At 45.7% G+C, this 21255-nt stretch overlaps 2 protein-coding genes across 2 annotated transcripts in view; both read right to left on the bottom strand.

The window, feature by feature from the left end:
* CCDC13 (coiled-coil domain containing 13) overlaps positions 1 to 13698 on the bottom strand; it is a 36157-nt gene extending 22459 nt beyond the window's left edge. Inside the window, exons 1-6 of the mRNA XM_074901093.1 lie at positions 13553 to 13698; positions 11982 to 12113; positions 11646 to 11869; positions 6842 to 6969; positions 4232 to 4374; positions 16 to 105 (exon numbers count right to left, since the gene is read on the bottom strand). Coding sequence (XP_074757194.1) covers positions 16 to 105; positions 4232 to 4374; positions 6842 to 6969; positions 11646 to 11863 — 579 coding nt within the window. The 5' untranslated portion in view covers positions 11864 to 11869; positions 11982 to 12113; positions 13553 to 13698. The remainder of the gene's footprint in view (positions 1 to 15; positions 106 to 4231; positions 4375 to 6841; positions 6970 to 11645; positions 11870 to 11981; positions 12114 to 13552) is intronic.
* A 559-nt stretch (positions 13699 to 14257) lies between these two features.
* HIGD1A (HIG1 hypoxia inducible domain family member 1A) lies at positions 14258 to 19727 on the bottom strand. Its single transcript, XM_074898221.1, has 4 exons — positions 19642 to 19727; positions 17713 to 17820; positions 15967 to 16101; positions 14258 to 15199 (listed from the first exon to the last, which is right to left on the bottom strand). The coding sequence occupies exons 2-4, from the start codon at positions 17813 to 17815 to the stop codon at positions 15150 to 15152; spliced, it is 288 nt and encodes a 95-aa protein (XP_074754322.1). The 5' UTR covers positions 17816 to 17820; positions 19642 to 19727; the 3' UTR covers positions 14258 to 15149.
* Between the last annotated feature and the right edge of the window lie 1528 nt (positions 19728 to 21255).

Genomic DNA, 21255 nt, shown 5'->3' with positions numbered 1-21255 from the left:
AATTACAGTTCGTACCACGTTTCCTTCTATCATCTTCAGAGTTGATTTCTTGATTCCTGCATCACTGCCATCAAGAGAATGTATTTTTTCTACAGCTGTCTGTAGCTGGAAAAAACCACATTGTTACTATAGAATGAATACAGTGAAGAGCATACCTCCATGAATTATTAATTAGCAAAAAACCACAGCAGCAATTTTGATGATCTTGGATGTTTATTTACTCTAGAAAAAAAAATTACTTCATGTTCCTTTGTTTTTTAAACACAATCAGCAGGAAAGCATACAATTTTTTTCCTGAAATGATTCCCAAAGAAGCTTACTGTGGAATAACTTCAGTGAAAATGTCTCTGAACTTGCTGAGATGAGATCAGTTATCAAGTATGGAAACTTCTGGGGGATTTTATCACCATAGGTTCATAAAATAAGTGTTTGTATACATAAATGCAAATCCAGTTCAGTACAGATCAGGATGCTGTCTCTAGATTCTGAATGCTACTTTTTGAGAAAATCATAGGATATTTCATAAAAAGCACATAGTTCTACTCACCAGAGAAATTTAATAGAAATGACTACCTAATGACCTATAGTGTAGATTTAGTAAGGCTTTTTCTTTACCTGGCAGCTCTAAGGTAGCATTTCTCAACCCATGAAGAATGCCTCCTATTGCTTGCCACAGCAAAGGCAGGCAGACATACAGTCCCTCCTGCTCTGAATCATGTCCTATTTGAGGTTGCAAAGACTTCTTACTGGACAGGAGTGCAATGAATTTGGAGCTGGTGAGGCCAGGAATTGTTGCTTTAAAGGGCTGAGACTTCATTCTTTGAGGTGGGTGGAAGATCTTGATTATTTGCCTGAATAAAAGAAGGCTCTAAGGAATAGCTTCTTCATTAAAGTGGTATCTGGGGAAACAGAGTGCAACTCAGAGCCAGCTCTAGTGTTACCCCTTCTCTGCAAATAAACCAATGGTTAGGTCATCCCTTCTATTCAGTTCATAAAGTCTTTCAGTCAACGGACTGAGAATGAGAAATTTCAGTTGGTGCTGGCAGCTGACAGGTCAGGTTCTAGGGAAATTTTCTGCAAACATTCATTTGCCGTCTTTGTTTACATGTGATTTTGCTCAGTTGCGCAGTGGCTGTACCTTCCATTTTCTTTGTGGGAACATAGCCATGTTAAAACACTTATGATTTACATATTTTTTAGTTTTCATACAAGCAAAGAACAAACAATTCTGTAAAATAAGTGTTTTCCACTGGTGAAAGTACGTATTGTGATGTATTTGTAAGGCACCATCACCACAATTCATTGTGCAGAGTTTAAGGCGTCTAAAAGTAGGCATACGGGGTGAGACTCAACTCACAAAGTAACACGTTCCTTGTTTTCAGCGTGGGTGTCTCTGTAAAGAATGCTGTCTAGTCAATACAATCAGAGAAGCATAGTCGTCAGCTCACCCTACAGTAGACACCTACATTACATCAAGTAGATGGACTGACTGCGGTCTTGGTTTTGTTGTCCACCCACAGCTGTCTGGTCCCTTTTGAGGCATCCGAGGGTATCCAGCAGGTCCAGCTGCTGCACCAGGACTGCCAGTCCAGTCACGTCTAACAGCCCTGCGGGGATCTCTAAGAGGTCAAGCAAAATCTTTATTGATGATCTAGACGAGGGGATCGAGTGCCCCCTCAGTCAGTTTGCAGACGACACCCAGTTGGGTGGGAGTGTTGATCTGCTCGAGGGTAGGGAGGCTCTGCAGAGAGACCTGGACAGGCTGGAGCCATGGGCTGAGCCCAACTGGGGGAGTTTCACTCAGGGCAAATGCCGGGGGCTGCCCTTGGGCCACAACAACCCCCAGCAGCGCTACAGGCTTGGGGAGGAGTGGCTGGAGAGCTGCCAGTCAGAGAGGGACCTGGGGGGATTGATAATGAGCCAGCAGTGTGCCCAGGGGGCCAAGGAGGCCAATGGCATCCTGGCTTGTGTCAGCACCAGCGTGGCCAGCAGGGACAGGGAAGGGATCTGAGCCCTGGGCTCGGCACTGGGGAGGCCGCCCCTCGATTCCTGGGTTCAGTTTTGGGCCCCTCACCCCAAAAAGGCCATTGAATGACTCGAGCGTGTCCAGAGAAGGGCAACGGAGCTGGGGCAGGGTCTGGAGCACAGGTCTGCTGGGGAGCGGCTGAGGGAACTCGGGGGGTTTAATCTGGAGAAGAGGAGGCTGAGGGGAGACCTCCTGGCCCTCTCCAACTCCCTGACAGGAGGGTGCAGAAATCTGGGCACGAGTCTCTTTAACCTAAAGTAATAGGCGATAGGACAAGAGGGAATGGCCTCAAGCTGCCCAGGGCAGGGTCAGGCTGGCTCTGAGGAAGGATTTCTGTGCAGAAGGGGCTGTTGGGCGTTGGAATGGGCTGCCCAGGGCAGGGGATAGTCCCCATCCCTGGAGATGTTTGAGAGTCAGGTCGACATAGCCCTTAAGGATATGGTGTAGTTGGGAACTGTTAAGGTTGGGTTGATGGTTGGACTGGATGATCTTCAAGGTCTTTTTCAACCTAGACCATTCTGTGATCTCAGACTGTTCTTTTATGCTTATGCGTGGGCAACTGAATTGCACTTTAGCTGTCTTGGTCCTTTCTACAATCAATGGACAAAGATGAGTGTGTCTAGAGAGTGACCCAGCTTAGTGTAAGAGTTACTACAGAGATGCGAATCACTGCAGGTTCCTGAAACAGCTTTTCTCTTTCACCACTCAACATTTTTCATAGATACCTCCCACTGTCAAACATTGTTTTAATTTTATCCATCTTTTACATCTTCATATAGTTCTACTGAACAAGTACAATCCACAAACTCAGCCAGTGACCATTAGTGTAGAGAAGAGCCATGCCAAATGAGGTTTTAAGAAAATACAGACCATTGACCAGGGCATAGTTTCAGTGGGGTTCACGCTGTGGTTGATCTTTACCCATCTGAGACAGGTTGCTGTGTTCCGTTTTGATTTTGATGGTGCTGGTGTCTAGGGACAGCTCAAATCACATCCAAAGTGTCCATCTGTGCTTTGACCAGCAATTATTGTTTCTTGAAAATTTCTGTTCGCTTTGAGCTCCATTTCCTTTCCTGAAATGTCTGTGGTCCTTTCTTTTGGGTCAGTATCTAACAATATTTTAAGTTTCTGTTTGAATAACGGTCATTACACCTCTGCAGTAGGGGATACAAGCAAGTTGATTCCTCTTGAAATTATTCTCAGCTTGCTCCCTTACTTGTGTGAATTTGTGGGTCCCCAGTTACACCTGAGATTTCTTAGCCAGCCTGACAACTGTTTGACAAGACCCCTCCGACCAGAACACTCTGGATTTATGCAGGAGTTTTCAAAATTTTAATGTGCCATTTCTTGATCTTTCAGGTAACTAGAGTATAATTCAGATAGATGCATGATTCATGATAATAAGTGATTGTAAAAGATAGAGTCAAAATGCATTTGTCAGCATGATAAACATTACTGAATCATTTAAATGATAAAAGCAGACAAAAGCATTCAAAGTTATCCAAAATTTTACCAGTGTTGTGTAAGGAAGAGAACTAGTAGCCAGTGAACAAAGTAAACATTGATATCAGGGCATCTAATTTTCATTTCAATAGTCACCAGAGTAAAATTATTCCTGTGAAAGTTTAGCACATATAAAAAATTCATACTAAACCAGAAAAAATAATTCACCTACAAGAATACTTGCTATCTTATGTGATATAGAACTGTCTCAGTTCTGGAAGTACTTATGCCAGAAAACAGCTTTCATTATTTGGATTAATAAAGCTTAGAAGAATAGAGGAATAGAATTCATGACTGGTATTAACGAGGTGGGAATGTAAGACAATGGTATGAAATTTGCTCCTCCTCACAAAAAAAAAGAAAAAAAAAAATCAGAAAAATATCATTGCCATACTGCTAGAAAAGCCTCTGTGCTTCAAATATAACTGAGCATTGCTAATTGGTATTTCATAAATCTTTGTCTCATTATAACTTATGGATATTCTTCTCTAGCTCTTCCTTTCTGCAAAGGTGAAAATGGCTGAGGGCATACATCCCTCTCTCCTGTCATGGACAGAAATTACAAGAACTCAAAGCAAGCATGGATATAAGAGCAAATTCAAGATGGGAACATGAATTGAACCCAGTTTCTACAGCTCCTCTATCCCAATGGCTGGATTTCTATGTTTAGCATGCAAAAAGAGAACAAGAAAAATGCCTCACTTCTCTCTCCAGCTCTTTAACTCTGTTATTCAGTTGCTTCACTTTGGTTTTTTCACTCTCAGTCTCGGCAGTTATCTCACGATTCTTTTTGGCCAATTCAACTATTTTCGTAGCTGCAACATCTCCAGCTAAACCAGACATCCCTGAAAAGCATACATAAAAATCAAAGGATGTATCTTACAGGCAAGATTCAGAATAGATGATGCTTTTGTTCTCTGTTCAATGCACAATGTACTTTCATTGTCTAACCCATTTCTCTCAGAGCTGTTCCAGGCACTTAAAGGAACGAATGAGGGAAAAGAGGCATCAGTGATTCCAGCTAGATTGCTTGGTCCTTTGTGTCAGCATCACATTGTGGCTAGCAAAGATATATTTCACACTTTAGCAACAACCACATGTCAGAAGGCCACAACAGTGGTCACAGCAACATTACTACATAGAAAGGGTAGAAGTGTTTTCTGCTCACTGCTGTCAGGGGTAGTTATGAACGCGCTTTTTTTTGTGGCATATTACAGAAAAAGACAACACTATTTTGCGCGGGTTGTTTGCTACTGAAGGAGTTGCTGAAACAGAGGCGTGAACTTTTCTAGACATCTGTTCTAAAAGGTCAGGCACCCTATTACAGTTGGGTCCTGGATAATGTCCAGGAAATATCATTGTACCTATTTATATGTCCCTTGAGATTATAAATGGAGCCTTACCGTATTAGTTTTAATTGCTCTTTTAAACAGATACTTCATTCACCTCATCAGAGAGGGTTTGATTAGAGTCATGAATAAAGTAATCCCCAGGACTGGCTTGTGTGTCACTTGGCTTTTATTAACACCACATAGGTGAAGAAAAGTTCTTGCACCAAGTGCAAAATCAATATGATTGCATACAAAGTCCACGGAAACTTCTAGCGCAGCAATGAATACAAGCCTGCAATAACAAATCCTCCGTGGGATATATGAAAATTGAACCTGAGTGTTGTCATTCTTTATTCTTTCATCCTCCTTCGGTGCTCTGAAGTAATGCCTTTTCTACCAACATCCGTGAAGATTATATTCAAGAACCAGGGCGAGATGCAAGGATGACAGATCACCCTTAAGTGAATTTTGAGTCCCATAAAATCCCTAGAGACATTAAAGGGGCTATGTAGAATATAGCTGAGAACAGACTATGACCCTATATCACTATTTAAAAACCTTGCAGAGGACATAAATTTATTATTTTAAAAAGCAATTCCATTGTTCTTCCTCTTTTATCTGATTTGTGTTTCCGCTCTCATCTAGAAGCTACTTTTTCCTTAGTTTTCATGATAAATAATGGCTGCTAATGATCACAGTCAGTACTAAACTAACCAAAAGCCAGGCTGATACTGGTCTTCAAATGCACTGCATGCATTTAATGAAAGCTTTTAATTCCATGCAGTGTCGGTGAGCCTCTTGCCACAATGGAGGTAGGGAAGACAGAGGCATGGGGCAAACTATGAGTCAGACAGACAAGCTGCAACAGCACATCTGGCTCTTGATCCTGACCCAGTAATAGCTTATCACCTCTCCTACATACAAACTACAGATAATTTTTAAGAATTAAGGTGTAATTTAAGTGTTATTTAGTTCTGCTTATCGCTGGTTTCCCCTTTCTCTACTAGCCTGGTCATCACAGCTGTCCTAAACAACAGTGGCACCCAGTGGAGGAGGTGCAGCCTGCACAGCTCAGTTTTCAAAGGACACCCAAGCCACTTCAGGAGCTGGACTTCGTGTTCTGCCAGCATCCCACATGTGCCCTATTCAGGCAAACTAAAGGAGCCCGAATAAGGAATTTAACACCGCATAGCAGAGAAAGCTGCAACACTGCTCTTTGACATTAACAGGAAGTTTTCCAAAATACGATTTATATGAATCATAACTTTTTTATGCCAATAATAGCTGGTTTGCAGAAAACCTGTGAGGAACAGAGATCATCGTGTGCCCCAAAAGAGTGCTGTACTTCTTTTAAGGGACATATGATTATCAGTAACAACATTTTGCACCTTAGGTCTGATCTGTCTGACTACCAGAAGTCATTTGGCCCTTTCAATAGCACGCTCTCAGATGGGGAGTAGCAGTATTCATATTTTGCAGCTCAGAAAACTGAAGGAGAGAGTAAGACACATATCTTTAAGCACATATGCCATTTCATTTCATATATGCTATCATGTCAAACCACTGCGAGGAACTTCCCTCCGCACATAAAGCAACGGAACTCCTTACATGAGGGAGACTTCGATGTTTAGTAAACCCTGCAAATGTCAAACAGTGTCAACTTAGATCCTTGCAAGTTTAGGTACCAACTCTAAGTGTTGACTAAATCTACACCCTGGTGTCTTAAGTATTTTCAAAGGTCAGAGCTAAGTGGTTTCAGTGCTATTGCAAATTACTGCAAGCTCAAGAGAACAAGTCTCTCTCAGCTGAGAGCTGAATTTTGATTCTTCCTAGCAGAAGATTATTACAGGAGTGGAAATGGAGGCAACCACAATATAACTGAAATACTCCTTTTTAGCATAGAGCAGGTAAAGAGATGTCACATCAGCATCAAGCAAACGCTAGAACTAACACAGTGAGAATACAAAGTTAATGTGTTTACCCGACAAAGCCAATCTGTCCTCCTGTAATTTTTTCTGAAGTTGCTTTATTTCAAAATCTTTCTCTGCCACCAGTTTGTATAGTCTGCAGTTCTCATCTCGGACCTCTCGAAGCTGATCCTCAAGCAACCTGGGAAAAAATAAGCCATAATGGCAAATGTCACTGTAATGTGCTTTGAAGAGATGCTCCCAGAAATAAAATGATGAAATGACTGTATGCTAGGTGAGTTGAGCTTACCAGGACTGAGTTTGCTGAATTAAGTAGAATATCCTAAACCTCAGATCAGAACACAAGCTGATGATCTGATCTATTCAGTTAACTTACTTCTTAAAAAAATCTGCACTTCCTTGTGTTGTCTGGGGTAAAACATCACGTAACAGGTATCTTTCCAGTGCTCTTGAGGTTACTGAATAGTCTCACCTCACTCAGTCTCACTTATCTGGTTCTCCAGAGAAAACCGGGCAGGCTCACCATTCAGCATCCATGACATTCAGGCTTTGCTTTCTATACTTACTGAAACTAATAGAAGCCAACACCTACAAAAGCAGCTACTGAGGCTCTTTCTTTAAAAGCGAATGCTTCACAGCAATTCACAAAAGACCAATTTCCTGTGTCCTCATCTGATTTTCCTGGAACCCCATCAAGATAGACTGGCTTCAGTTTGCATTGTTAATGTTGTTTTTTGGAATTCATTTAGAAACAAAGAATATAAAAAAGCCCTCTGAACAGGAGGAAATAGCCTTGCTTCTCCTATTCTGCAGTACATTTAGTAACATTTATGGGTTTCATCTAAGACATTCAGATCATTAATAACTTTAATCTCTTTGCTGTCCTTACATGGTGGTTCCTCCAAACGTAAAAACTAGAAGCTAAGGCCTCAGGGGCTCAATTCAATTACGGGCACTCAGGCATCTATCTGAGATGCCCCAGGATTATCTGAGCTCCCTATGTGAGGCCAGAAGCCACAATATAGGGATTCTGGGAAAACTTCTGAGACCCAGTCAGAGAATTGAGAGCATCTCAGAGAGTACTTGCCACACATGTGGACATATGAGCCAACCCCAAGAATTACTAACAACCACCAACTTTAGGCATACTTTTTAGCCAGATTCCTCTGGACAGCAGCATTTCAGAATAGCAATGAAACTGTCTCTATTCCCCAAAGGGGAAAACAAACGTGCTAAGAGAAGCTGTACTGACACTGCCTTTGGTAAGAATGTTTAGGGTAAAGATTCTGCTGGCTCAAGTCAGTGGTTCCCATTCTGCCTGCCTCTGAGATTCCTCATCTCTCCCCATCTGAGTTTCAGGGTCCCACTCCATACCAAGACACAGGTGTCCCTCTGTGCCAAAACGCAAACAAAAGTCAAAGGTCTAGTCTATACAACCAGTGCTGCCTACAGACTAGCTGCCACCGTAGGGCAACGCAAATCACTCCCTAATTTCCACTGAGTGTGCTGATGAGGGGACTCAATTTAGTTACCCACAAACAGGTGCCATTTGGGCTGCCTACCTGTCCCCCAGCTGCTGCTGCAGATCTCCTGTGTGTCCTATCATTCCCATGTGGAAGTTCCTGATACCCTAAGGCATCTCAGGTATCCCTAGACACTCAACCCAGCCAGATGAATTGATCCCTAGACTGTTATTATCTACAGTGTAATCCTGAATATCTACATTTTGGTGGCTTAATCTGGAATAGTTGCCCACCCCTTTGGCCTATAGAGTGATTGCTCCAGACTACAACAGAAGTAGGTAACTTGGATAATTACAGAGATTTGGATAAAGCCCAGTTGTTACAGTATATACCTACGGCTACAGACATGTCCACAGCCAGACAAGTCAGCTATCACAATAGTCACCTAAATCTTTTCTATTCAAACGTTTTAGCAAGCTTTTTTGCTCCAACTGGACTTTGGAGCTTTTAAATGACCACTCCATATGTACATGTTAGAACACTGCCATAAACAACAGTCAATATATGACGTGATTCACAATCCATAATTAAGAAATGCACTTCTGTTTCAAAGCTGCAAATGAAAGGAAGATCAAAGGCAGCTGTTTACAAAGGAGAAGGAAGCAAGCAGCAATCTGAGCAGAGAAAAGGCAAAACTAAGTTATTCCCACATGTACCACTCAGAAGTGAGCAACAAGACTATGCAGATCTAATTTGAGACACGTGGACAAAAAGATTTTTAACAGCTAGGGAATTAACATGAAAGAAGGGTTCTAAGCTCTTAACACACCTGATCTAGCAATGTCTTCCTCAGAGCTGGTTTCCAAGTCTTGACAAAAAGCATTCACAGTAGGACAGACAGAAAGCTCAACTGTACAGAGATGGAGTCTCCTCTGAGAAACTTCTCCCCCCCATCCCAGAGTGACTCTATGTGTTACAAAGGAGGTAGCAGGTTCTACCCAAGTGGCTCAGCTATGGAAAGTCAGCCAAAAGAAACAGAGTGTAGAAAGGTAACCCTTTTCACTCTAGTTCAAGAAAACAGCCAGGTGAGGCTAATGAGCAGGGCCTATGACTAAAAGTCAGGCCGAGTGTCTTTCCTCACTCTTTTACAGATTCTCTGTGTGATGTGGAGAATCATTTAATCTTAAATACACCAAACAGAGCAGGGAGGATAAAGTTACAGAAAGAACAAACCAAAAAGACAAAATGTCAGCTAAAGTCACCTAAACAAAACTTGGGGGCAGGATGGGAAGAAGGAAAGAAGAACTCCCAAGGCTCAGAGGGAGATATCTGAGAGGAGAATGTCTTCCAAGCACCACTATAAACAACACTGCTGTGCTGAAATCACTGCCACTGCAGACCATATGGAGTCCTGCTATTCTGGAACAAGTTTCTCATATGGTGTCATGGGAATACTGCAAAGTACATCCTGGTGAATCCCTTCCAGAAGCAAATCCTGCCTGGATTTGATACACTCATAACTACTCTTTTGCTGCATGAGCAAAGGACAATCCAGATAAACCTGCCATATCAAATGGGGGATTTTCACAGTCAGTGCCACTGAAAATGGACTAATAGCTCTTGAATTATTCAGACGTAAACTACTGAACTGTAAATACCAAAAAACTTCTGGGACTCTCCTGTGCTCCACACCTCAGAGTATGCACACCGTACCAGGATGTGCTACGGGAACACCCAAGCCCCTCTCCTCCACCAGATTAACCTACATCTGAACTATGGGAATCAGTCTCCCTCTCCATTAAAAAAAAAAAAAAAAAAAAAAAAAAATCAGATCTCCATAGTAATCTTCTATATATCAGAACAAAGTGTTGAAGGGAAGAGGACAGCTGGTAGACATCAGATCAGAAGCACAACTTGGCAAATCAGATAGTCACAGTGAGGGATCTAATGTGAAGATGACAATGTACGATGCAGCGGTGAGAGCATTAGTTTCTAGAAGGTCAGCTCCTAGTTTCCATCCAGACTTCCTTTGCAGCATGAACACCACATTCCCAGAAGCACCTGAAAGTTTCAGTGGTTTACTCCTGGGTTCCCTGCATCTTCACAGAAACTCTGCTGCAGCTTATGCACTTGGGTGTTTAAGGAAGCAATCTTCAGAAACAAGCTGAGCAGGGAGTTGCCCAGAGTAACACAGAAGGAGGATGGATCAGCATTTACAGCCTAATAAAACCCTGGTTAGTGGCTTGATAAACTTTGGTAGAGGTGCCCTTCCCCACTAGACTCTGGGAGATGAAACTGTCTCAAAGGTACATGCCTAATTGTGGGTTTCCACCCGTGATCTGCTGTGTTTGGCAGAGCTGCCAGCTACCCCTTCCTGTCCCTGTATCACAGTACATCACCACATCAGGGTGCCAATAAAACAGTCTGTGGGGCTAAAGCTGTAAAATGGATCACGGAAATGACTTGAGATAAGAGTACCCTTGCCCCAGAAAGTGAATCCAGTTTCCAGCAATCGGCTGTATCAGCACAATTGCAAGTGGGGAGCAGAAGCAGCAATTTCTTCAGCTGGCCTCACCGCTAACACAGAGAAAATCTCTGAATAGCCAACACCGTAGTAGGGTGTGTCCAACTTCAGATCTGTTCTAGTTTGTAAAAAAAAAAAAAAATTGGGTCAGAAAGAGAGACTGACTCTCTCCTTGGAGGAAGATGGAATGATCTGAGCTGAGGTTTCAAATCTCTGCTCCAGTAAAATGAATTATGCGCTCAGCTCCAAAAACAAGATCAAGGGAGATCCACACAAGAATGTCCGGTGTCCTGGTAATCCAGACACTACCCAAAGGGTGAGGTAAGACCCAAACCCCCGTCCCCAGTAAGATTTAAAACCCTACCTTGTATAACTCTGTCAAGTATCTTAACGAGGAAGCACCTCTGTCTATGACGCCCTCCTATATAGCTGGCTGTCTTTTGAGCTATTAAATCAGGTTACACTGCAAAGATAGGGGAACACTTTTCTGCACCTCAGGACTTTGGCTTGCACCCATTAGTTGCTTTGTCCTCATCTGTCTTTGGAAATTATTCACATAGGCAACCTGTTTGTTTACAAGGCTCAAAGGACGTTAGCGATCCAAATGACTGAATTTCATCAGATAGGACCTAGCTGCCCCTAGCATGTCACCCTTAAACCCTTTGTTCTTCTGCTCTTCATCTGTGAAACACTGATAATAAAGATCACATCCCAACACTCTGAGGATAAACACATTAGGGACGGTGAGACTCTTCTCAGGATAATGAAAGCCCAATAGGTGAAGACAGAAAGTGCTCTGTCAATATGTTTCATACGATCACATGCAAAATACACTTCTGTGACCAAGGAACAGTGCTGCTACACCTTTACCTTTTGCTGTCATCTTCATTTACAGGTTGTCTTGTTTCAAACAGGTTTAGATCATCTGGGATTCCAAAAGTTTCCTTTGCATTGCCACTATCACCCTTCTGACTGTTCTGTTTTTCCTTCTTCCTCTCCATTAGATTTTGCAACCGCCTTTGCTGCTGTTCTTGATAAGCCTTAAACTGGGTTTTAAAATGTTCATTCACTTTTATGTCCGGCTCCATAGTTTACTAAAAGAATAACAAGAAGAAAATAAAAAGCAACAGAGAGCAGAGATCAACAGTGCTTTTAAAAACATCCTCTTCAAAGGATGCAGCTGCTTTGAAGTTTTTTCTCACTGACCTCTGAGCAGTCTCCCTGCCACCTCCTCCTCTCAGCCACTGTGCTCTCCAGCCCCATTGCCTTGCTTCAAGTGCCTTTTTCCATAAGTGGCTTTCAAACAGTCTTCAGAAAAGTTTTCGTGTCTTTTTAACTCTGGCATTCAAAAAGCAATGTTTCAAAATATTTTTAAACAAATCTGTTTAAATAAACATTTTTACAGAAGAGCAAATTGGGTCAAATCCAAGCAAATGTGGCAACCACGTTATGCTGACTAAAGGGAACAGACTGAAACCATCCAGCTTTCCCTCCCACATTTCAAAGAAAGGTGTAGATCTCCCCATTTTTGGGTTAATGTCAGACTGACAGAGGAAGAAAGATCTCTGTTTATCCTAATACACCCTTTAGACACTGGACATCAAGAGTGCAGCTTACATTTTTCTGCTGAATTTCTAAGCATTGTGGTTACATTAAAGTGATAGTATCACTACCCATTTAAATGTCTGGAGCTTTACTTAGCATGACTAAAGACAATCAGTTTTCTGATGTAGAATCACAGGATGGTTTGAGTTGGAAAGGACCTTAAAGATCACTGAATTCCAAGCCTCTGCCATGGGGGCAGGGACACCTTCCTAGTGGAAGGTTGCCCAGGTTGCCCAAAGCCCCGTCCAACCTGGCCTTGAACCCTTCCAGGGAGGGGGCAGCCACAGCTTCTCTGGGCAGCCTGTGCCAGGGCCTCATCCCCTCACAGGGAATAATATATTCATTACATCTAGCCTAAATCTCTCCTCTGTCAGTTTAAAACCATTACCCCTCACTCAACCCCTACACCCCTCATGAGGAGTCCCTCCCCCCTTTCCCGCAGCCCCTTTCAGCCCTGGGAGGCCGCTCTAAGGTCTCCCCGGAGCCTTCTCTTCTCCAGCTGAACCCCCCAACTCTCTCAGCCTGTCCTCACAGGGAGGTGCTCCAGCCCCCCGAGCATCTTCACAGCCTCCTCTCGACCTGCTCAAGCAGGTCCGTGTCCTTCTGATGTTTTGGGCCCCAGAGCTGCACCCAGCACTGCAGGGGGGGTCTCAGGAGAGCAGAGATTCCAGCCCCCTCTCCTTCTGACATTTACTGCCAGCAAAAAATCTAGTGCACCTTTGGTCTAGGAAAAACAGTCACTAAAAACTTTCAAAGGCACACTCTCTACTGAGTAATTATTGCAGGCCCTTTCCCACACTAAGGCAGCAATCACCTGGACAAAGTACCACAGTGCACACTGTGTGCCTGTACGGGCAGAGGTGCGCAGGCCGCAGCTTCACCCCCACGCCTGTCTGCAGACACCACGGGTGCGGGCAAGGGGCGTTAAGGGCTGACAGGTGCAAACAGCGGAGCCCCGTTTCTCTGCACAGCCCCCAGGCCTCGTGGTGGGTATGGGCGATGGCCAGAGGGCAACCTTTAGCCCTCCAGCCTACCTGAGCGCAGACTGCAAACCCGGCGCGGAGGGCCCTGCCACAGACCGGCTGTGTGGGGAGAGGGGGGGTCCCTCTTTTTCCCGCCTTGTCCCGCGGCCTGACAGAGCCTGGCACTGCCGCAACGCCCCCCCCGCCTACCGAAACCGCCTTCCCCAGCCCCGAGGGCAGCGGGACGGTGCTCCCGGCCGCCCGCCTCGGCAGGGCCGGGCCCGGCCGCTCCCGCTCCGGCCGCTCCGGCTGTCGGCGCGGCCGCAGCCCCACGCGTTTCCCGTGGCAACGGCGGCCCGGCCCGCGCCAAGGGCAGGGGAAGGGCGGCGCCGCGCATGCGCCGGGCGCGGGTTCGCGCCCTTCCCCTCCGCGCGGCCGCCATGGCGGAGCCGCCCCTGCCGCGGAGAGCCCAGCCCCGCGGCGTGACGGGGCCCGAGCCGCGGAGCGGGAGGGCAGCTGCCGGGAAAGGCCCCTGCGCGGTGGAGGGGCGTCTCCTCACGGCCTGCGCAGCCCCGCCCGGCGAGGGACACCCCTGAGAGCAGCAGCATCGCGGCGGGCGGGAAGAGCCCTTGCGGGGGCACCGCGCCCTCACAGGTGGTTTTTACTCACCTACCCAAGCTCACCCCAGCCCTGCGCAGGAGGCTGCATGCACAGGGGGAGGCCCCCGCAAGAAATCCACAGCCAAACACTTGTTATCTCCAGGGCTACGTGTTTGTTTATTTGTGCTTCATCTCCCACCGCTTTGTACAAGACGTCACCGAGGTGCGGTATGGACCTTGCAGCACTTGTTACAAAGCGACATCATACCGTCACCACGGAATGTAAGCTAACAGGAGAAAAGGAGGTTTTTACAAGTTGGCTTTATCAACACATTTATTTTTGTGACTGCCGTTGGAGATACAAGGAGTGTAAAATAACAGTGGCAATTTAGAGAAGCGTTTTAACACCTCATCAAGGATGATGGGGGCTTTTTAGATCCAGATGTTTTACAATTTCTGTAGGGAATGAGACTGCAGAAATCAGAGCTAGATCATATCCTTTTAACCTTAAAAGCACTGGAACACCAAATCAAGATTTAGTTTTCACAATATGTATTTTAAATGTTACATTTAGATGTTATTCAGAAGAACACTGTAAATAAAGTTACAAAATGTAGTAATCCAAGAGCCTGAAAATCTATAGTAAAAATAGGGAGCCTGTGTCTTCATTAACAGTGAATAAATATAACATTTAAATAGCTGCAACATATCAAATACTTATGCCTTAAATAAAAAAAATAGATGTTTATATCTCTCTCAATATTTTAGAAGCTTCTAAATTACAAAGTTGGAGGCTGACAAATATACAGGATAGAAAATTACAGCAAAGCATTCACAACACCATCTTAGAGATGTGGCCTCCGCATTCTGCCTCAGGCCTAACAGAAACTAGTTCAGACGTTGTGGTTTTTGGGCAATGGCAGCAAAAAGGAATCACCAATTTTAGGACTGAGTTGACAGTCAAGGAGAAGATAAAGGGATCATACTCTACTATATCCCCTACAAACTGGGATATGGTAGTGTCAATCAGAAAGAACCAGACCCTGATAGGGATAGGATAGCTTAAAGACTGTACCATACACAAAATAGATATAGGGCAATTCTCTAATATTGTGGTGGGTTTTTTTTCCTCAAGAACCTCTCGCTAAGAGGTTTGTAGGTACAGTACACAGGCCACCACCTGGACAGAGATTTCAGTCAGCTTCCCATTACTCCTTGGGCTTCATCACATACTCCCGAAACATGGAATACATCACACCTACAGGAGAAATACAAGCACAATTAGAAAGCTGGGTTAAAGAGGAAATAATGGGGTTCAAAATCTGAGTGATATTCCGAGCAACAAAAGTAAAATTTCCCTTCCTCTTTGGCTGTCTGTATTTATTATTTCTAATAACAGTGTTGAACAGTACAGAACTCTTCATATACAGAGAAACTGGATATGAAAATACACTTTATATGAAAATGCAGATCCCAAGCCAATTCTAGTTTGCTTTGCAGCCAAAGTCAAGATTTTCTGTTGTGCCTTCTGGGAATACAGTACAGACAAACTGTTTCATGGGATACACATGCACGCACATACACAGCTGCAAAACATAGATGAGACCTGGGATGTGTAAGTCAGTGTACTGACATTCAGGGACACAATTCCAGTCCTGAAAATAAAACCATAGGCTGATTTTCCAATGCATTAAATTCAGAAACAGCCACGTATTTACAAGGGAAAATACTAACATCAGATAGTCTTTTCTTTGCCTCCAGTTTCAACACCCGCAGAACCTCACATACTTCCCCCATCTAATAACAGCAGTCAAAACTTGTACTCTGGAAGTGCAGTTTAATACTGAATATGTGTACTTAAACATCGCATTATTCTAGAAAGACTGAGTAAACACCAGTTAAGGACCATAAACATCCTGAAATATAATGGCCTGGACGCTTCCACCCCGAGGCTATTTTTCACTATCCACAAGAGGTTCTCCGCAGCTTATGGTTGCCAAGGACAGCCTCCCGTACGGTACCTACCACACGTTATTGCTCCCACGACGAAGCCCTGGGCTGCCACACGCATGTGAATCAGGTGAAGTGACATTTTCATGTTGCCCCTCTGCTTCAGTCTGTACAGCCCATAGCCAACCACCATGACGAAGCCAGCCATCCCTACAAGGCACGCAAGCATCCTTGTGAGTCCAGATCGTCATGGAGGTGTGTGAAGTGACCCACCTAAACAAGATATCCTAACAATAATCACATTTTCATCTAATCGCTCTGGTTTTGTGTAGATGGCAAGTCCCGTCCTGTTTACTGTTTTCACTCGAGTGCCATCTCATTTAACGTACAAGTCAATGCAGAGACAAGCCAGAGATTTCCGCTGCTGTTAAAATGACACCGCAATAGCTCGAGGTGTCAAGAGTTTCATGGGTATTTTTCAGAAAGAACAAGTGCTGCTTGCACCCTCTTTCCTGGAAGGAAGCTCACACCCAAGAACACTGCTTGGCTGCAGCATGGACCCTCAGCAGGTGGATGCTTCCTGACGTGCCCACTGGCCTGCTGAGGTGCTGGTTTAGGTGTTATCATGTTAGGCTGGCTTTCACCGGGACAGGACAAGCCCTATATTACTTGCCCTGTGCTGTGGGGAGAGGGATTCAGCAAGGTCTCATTCACAGTGATACAGTTCACTTTTACTCCTCCAACAGACCAAAGTTGGCTGTGCTGACTCCAACCCGTGTACTGATGCTCTCACAGAATACACGGCAGCAATGCACGAGATTTCTCACTTCATTCGGTATTTAGGAAGATTATTTACATAGTTCAAAGGAGGCTGCCAAGCTTTAAGTGTTGTGTATATTTTACTGACGAGAGCCCAGACAGCTCTGTCTCTGAGCAGTATTACCAGCTCCACTCGTGCAGCTGTGAACCCTTACTTCACCGGTGCACAATCCACAGGGTAGCTTCATTAAATACCAATTAAGAGTTTTAGGGCCTTCAAACTAGCTCCGACACAGGCTGAAGGTAAGTTTTACTAATCTGCTTGGGAAAACCTGAACTCGCAGAGTTCGTGGCATGCCCTAACAAGCTGGAGAGCAAAGTCCTGTGACTGCAGAAACCAGTGACGGGTATCTTGGAACAGTTCACCTCAAGTGACCCAACTGCTATCCATTTAAGGTGGCTGGAAATTAAAACATGTCTCGTGTCAGAGGCCGTTCCTGACCAGAGGAAAGTTCTCAGAACAAACAAGACTGATCCTCTTTCTCTCCTCAGAGGCTTTTTCAGGGTCTCAGCAGAGAGGCTGAGAACTTTAACAAACTCCTCAAGGTGTTGTACCATAAAACCTACTAAGAAAACACATTTTTTAGCAGGCAGCCTGCATTTTAGACAGTTTTAGTCACTTCGTAGCGATCACATGGTTCTCAGTAATTGTACTCCAGAACAACTGCAGAACACACTCCTTACCACCTAACAGAATCACCTGAACATGGTTTTTTAAACTCACCTAAACAGTCTTTATGGGTTTATTGGTTTTGGATTTTTTTGGTAATTGTAGGTTCCGAGTTTTCTATTTATGATAACAGGCCTCACTAATTTCCCTGTTTCTTGCAAAACAACTACCATTCTAGGCAGGAGCAGTACTGTTGTCACCACACATGAGGAAGTAATTTCAAAGTAATTTCCTGTTCACAGGAAAAAAGTGAGCAGTGATGGTGTTTACCATATCGATTGCCCATGAAGAGAAAGAACTATGTAACCACATTTCTTCATTTTCAAACTTACCGATGGGTACAAATGGCGTCTCTTTAAATTTCCTTAACAGCTTCGATGTCTGAGTGGTGTCGGTCTCATACTCGGAGAAAACGGATTCCTGACTGGATGACATGGTGGCTGCAAAGACAGAGAGCCTCTCTTCAGGTTTTGGAAACACCCAGCTAAGAGAACTTTTAGAAAAAAAAAAAAATCCCTTGCATATTCCACCAGTCACAAATGTCCACATAATGAGATATGAGCACAGGAGCTAGACTCGAGATGAATTAAATAATCTGTATGTAGTTCATCAAGTGAAGTCTTGGGAAGCAAGATGTTTGTGTACTAGAACATGTAAGGACAAAAAAAAAAAAGTAGCAAAGCAACAAATTTCTGCCTTCCTTTTTCACACTGTTATAGACCTCACTTGTCCCCCCCTCACTCACAGGCAGTGAGAAGCCACTGAAAGCTTTGGTCACTGCCTGTGTTTTCCTTTAGGACTTCCATCCCCCACCACACTGCTTTGCTTTCACAGGCTAGTCCTTCAAAGCCGCTCTGACCTCAGAAAGTTCATTCCTCCTCTTTCACTCCCTGCCAAGAACAACGACCAATGCACTCGGGGTGTAAAATGTGAGCATCTGCGGAAGGTCAGCCTTACCCGGCAGCGTGTCGGTCGCTGCTACGGCCTATCCCACCTCACTCACCCCTTCAGCATAGTTTCAAATTCCAACACAGAGTGTAAAATGGCAGCTGCCGAGGAGCATGAATGACTCTTGAAGCCTTTGATAGGCACAGACTTATGTGGGGATGCATTGGGAAGAGGAGAGTTTTCACTGCAGCACAGGTGATTTCTCACCTGCCCCCAAAGAAAAAAAAACAACACGCGGCACCAGCCATGAGAAGGGCTCCGATCTGTCATCACCAAACCAGTGAGACCGTCTGACAAAACTTGCCAGCTTGTTGTGCTGTCCCCATCACAGATTATACCAAGACCTGTTCCTCCTTCAGCGCCTGGCATAAGGATCATTCTTCAGCTAGTGCCTATTTCTGCTAGCACAATTAGCTCAGCAACGTCACAAAGGTCTCTGCTAGAAAAATCTCTATCAGGATTGTTCCAGTTTTGCCATCAGCATGCTCAGCAGCAAAATACAGCTTGGCCTTACATGAAGTACTCCAAGCTCTCGAAATAAGCCAACAGAAATTTAAGCACAGGCTAGTAAACACATGCAAAAGGTACATTTCACACGTGGCTGTGTTCCTTGGTACACAGCATTTTAGGCACATCCACTTCAGCAGACTGTTTTCTTAAACTAAACGTGCAAACCATTGCCTCTGCAGGCCGAAGGATTTTGTCTCTCTGCCCCTGCTACGACCACCTCGATTTGCTAAATATGTTATATCTCAGCGTGACTCGTTCAGAGAAGGAAACGCGAGAGCACCCTGTCACTCAGGAGAGGTGGAGGCAGCCAGAGGTGAGGCTTACACAAGAATATCGAGAAGTGAATCAATTAGTCCGCTCTAAGAGGCTTCTGAGACCTTCAGCTGACGCAGAGGCCGGGCTGGGCGCGGGGCAGGGGAAGCCGGTCGAAACGCGCCTCCCGGCTGCCCCGGCCTTGCCCGCACTCACAGCAGGCTGGCGCGGAGCCCCGTGCAGACACCCACGGGGGACAGCTCTGACACATGGGTGGGAAAGCGACAGGTCCCAGCGCCGCTCCGGGCAAGGGGACGGCCCTGGGCACCGCCAGGCTGCCTCCCCCTGCCCAGAGCCACACCGGGCCCCTGCCCTACTCCAGCCCCAGGTCCACAAGCCCCACTCGAGGCCTCGGCCCTATTCCAGGCCCAGGCGCCTTCACCCCCCTCCAGGCCTCTGCTTCTACACCTGCCCCACGTGCCGCCACCTCGTCGTCTTCCCCCGGGGCCTCTCCCCGTCCCAGCTCACACCCCGGATGCCCCGGCCCTCACCACGCTACCGCTACCGCTGCTGCTGCTGCTGCCGCCGCCGCCGCCGCCGCCGCCGCCGCCGCCGCTCACTAACCCCGACACCGGCCGGCGCCGCTCGCCCCGCCCCCCTCCCCGCCCCCTAGTGGCCGCCTATCGCCCCGCCCCCTCCGCCCTCAGCACCCCCCGACCCAGCTCCCAGCGTGCCCCGCGGCGGCCCGCTGCCAGCCAATCCAGAGCGCGGACGCTGACGCCACGTCCTTATACGGGCGGGGAGGCGGGGCGGCTGTGACGTCGCCGCGGGGGCTCTGCATTGCGGCGGGGCCGGGGCCGGGGGGTGAGGCCGCGGGGCGGGAGCTGGGCGCAGCCCTGCCCTACCCCCGGCGCTTTCCTCTGCCGAGCGCGGCAGGGCGCGGATAGCCCGGCTCTGCAAAACAGAGGCTTTGGGTTAAACTTGTCGCTGGGTTTCACCCCAGAAAGTGGGTTCTTTAGGCCGTCATTTGCACGCTGGAAAAGCGGCCTGAAGTTTTTCCTGCAGCTTAGCAGCTTTTCGCTTCAAAACATGTCGGTATAAACCCGCGCTTTGACATCGGGTGGAAGCTTTCCCGGAATCTTTCTTTTTCCTGCCAGTGAATTGCCTCATTGACCGTTTTTTCCAGGATTTCAGCTTTCGGGCAGAGCTTGCTTTGCCCCCGCTGTCTGCCAGGCAGTGGATTTTGAAGCCCAGAGACAAGCTGGAAATCGCTCCTGACTTGAGGTGAACTGTACTCCGGAGCAGGAAGAAAAATCCCCCGGCATCCTGAAGATGCCTAAAAGCCTCCCCTATACCTGGGGACACCTCGTCAGAGCAAAATAGCAAAGAAAAGTCCTTTACTCCAAAAACCTTGCCCAGTTTTCAGTGCTCCTGTGCAGTGTTACTGACTCCCCATCTCCGAACACGGGGGGAAGCGGAACTGCTGCTCCTGCAGGGCCACTGCCACATGGCATTTTGGGCCACAAAAGAAAGTGGTTCAGATAACCATTTGTTAGTACACCTGTATCTCTCTAAATGTGCTTCCCATTACCGGTAATCTGGTTACTTTAATTGCTAAAGCCATTAGGGCTCTGCAGAGTCTGAAACGAAAAAAAAAAAAAGATGCAATTATGAGCTCCTGAATTGAGTTAAAATCTTATAATAAATTACAGTAAAGGCTACTTTCTCCACTGAGTCTCAGAGGCACATTTAATTCCCTGCAGGTCTGTGCAATATGTGCTTCGGGGAGGAAACTCAAAACCAAAAACTTATTTCATTTTAATTGTTGGTCTAATGAAACTGCTGTCACCTGTAGCATCCCTGTGTGCATCTGTGGTGCCTTGACTTTGCAAACTGCTTCTTGCCCTCTGCTAATGTTTATGTCCCCCATATATATTTATTATAGGATATCTTTTAAATGCTGGCACACATGTACATCAGCTAATGGTGACAAACATGGAAATGGGTAAAATAACATTTTTCTTCTAAAAATCTACCTTCCATGAGGCAGGCTGAATATGAAGCTGTGGCCATCACTGCTGCTCTGTTCTCTCATTTTTACCAAGGCGGTTTGGGGTTTGTAAAGAGCACCGGTGTTGGTACGGTGGATGGCCTTGGCATGGTCA

The sequence above is a fragment of the Athene noctua genome, chromosome 2 (assembly GCF_965140245.1).
Source record: "Athene noctua chromosome 2, bAthNoc1.hap1.1, whole genome shotgun sequence".
NCBI lineage: Eukaryota > Metazoa > Chordata > Aves > Strigiformes > Strigidae > Athene > Athene noctua.
Note: the sequence above shows the minus strand (reverse complement) of the source record. Positions and strands in the feature narration are given on the sequence as shown.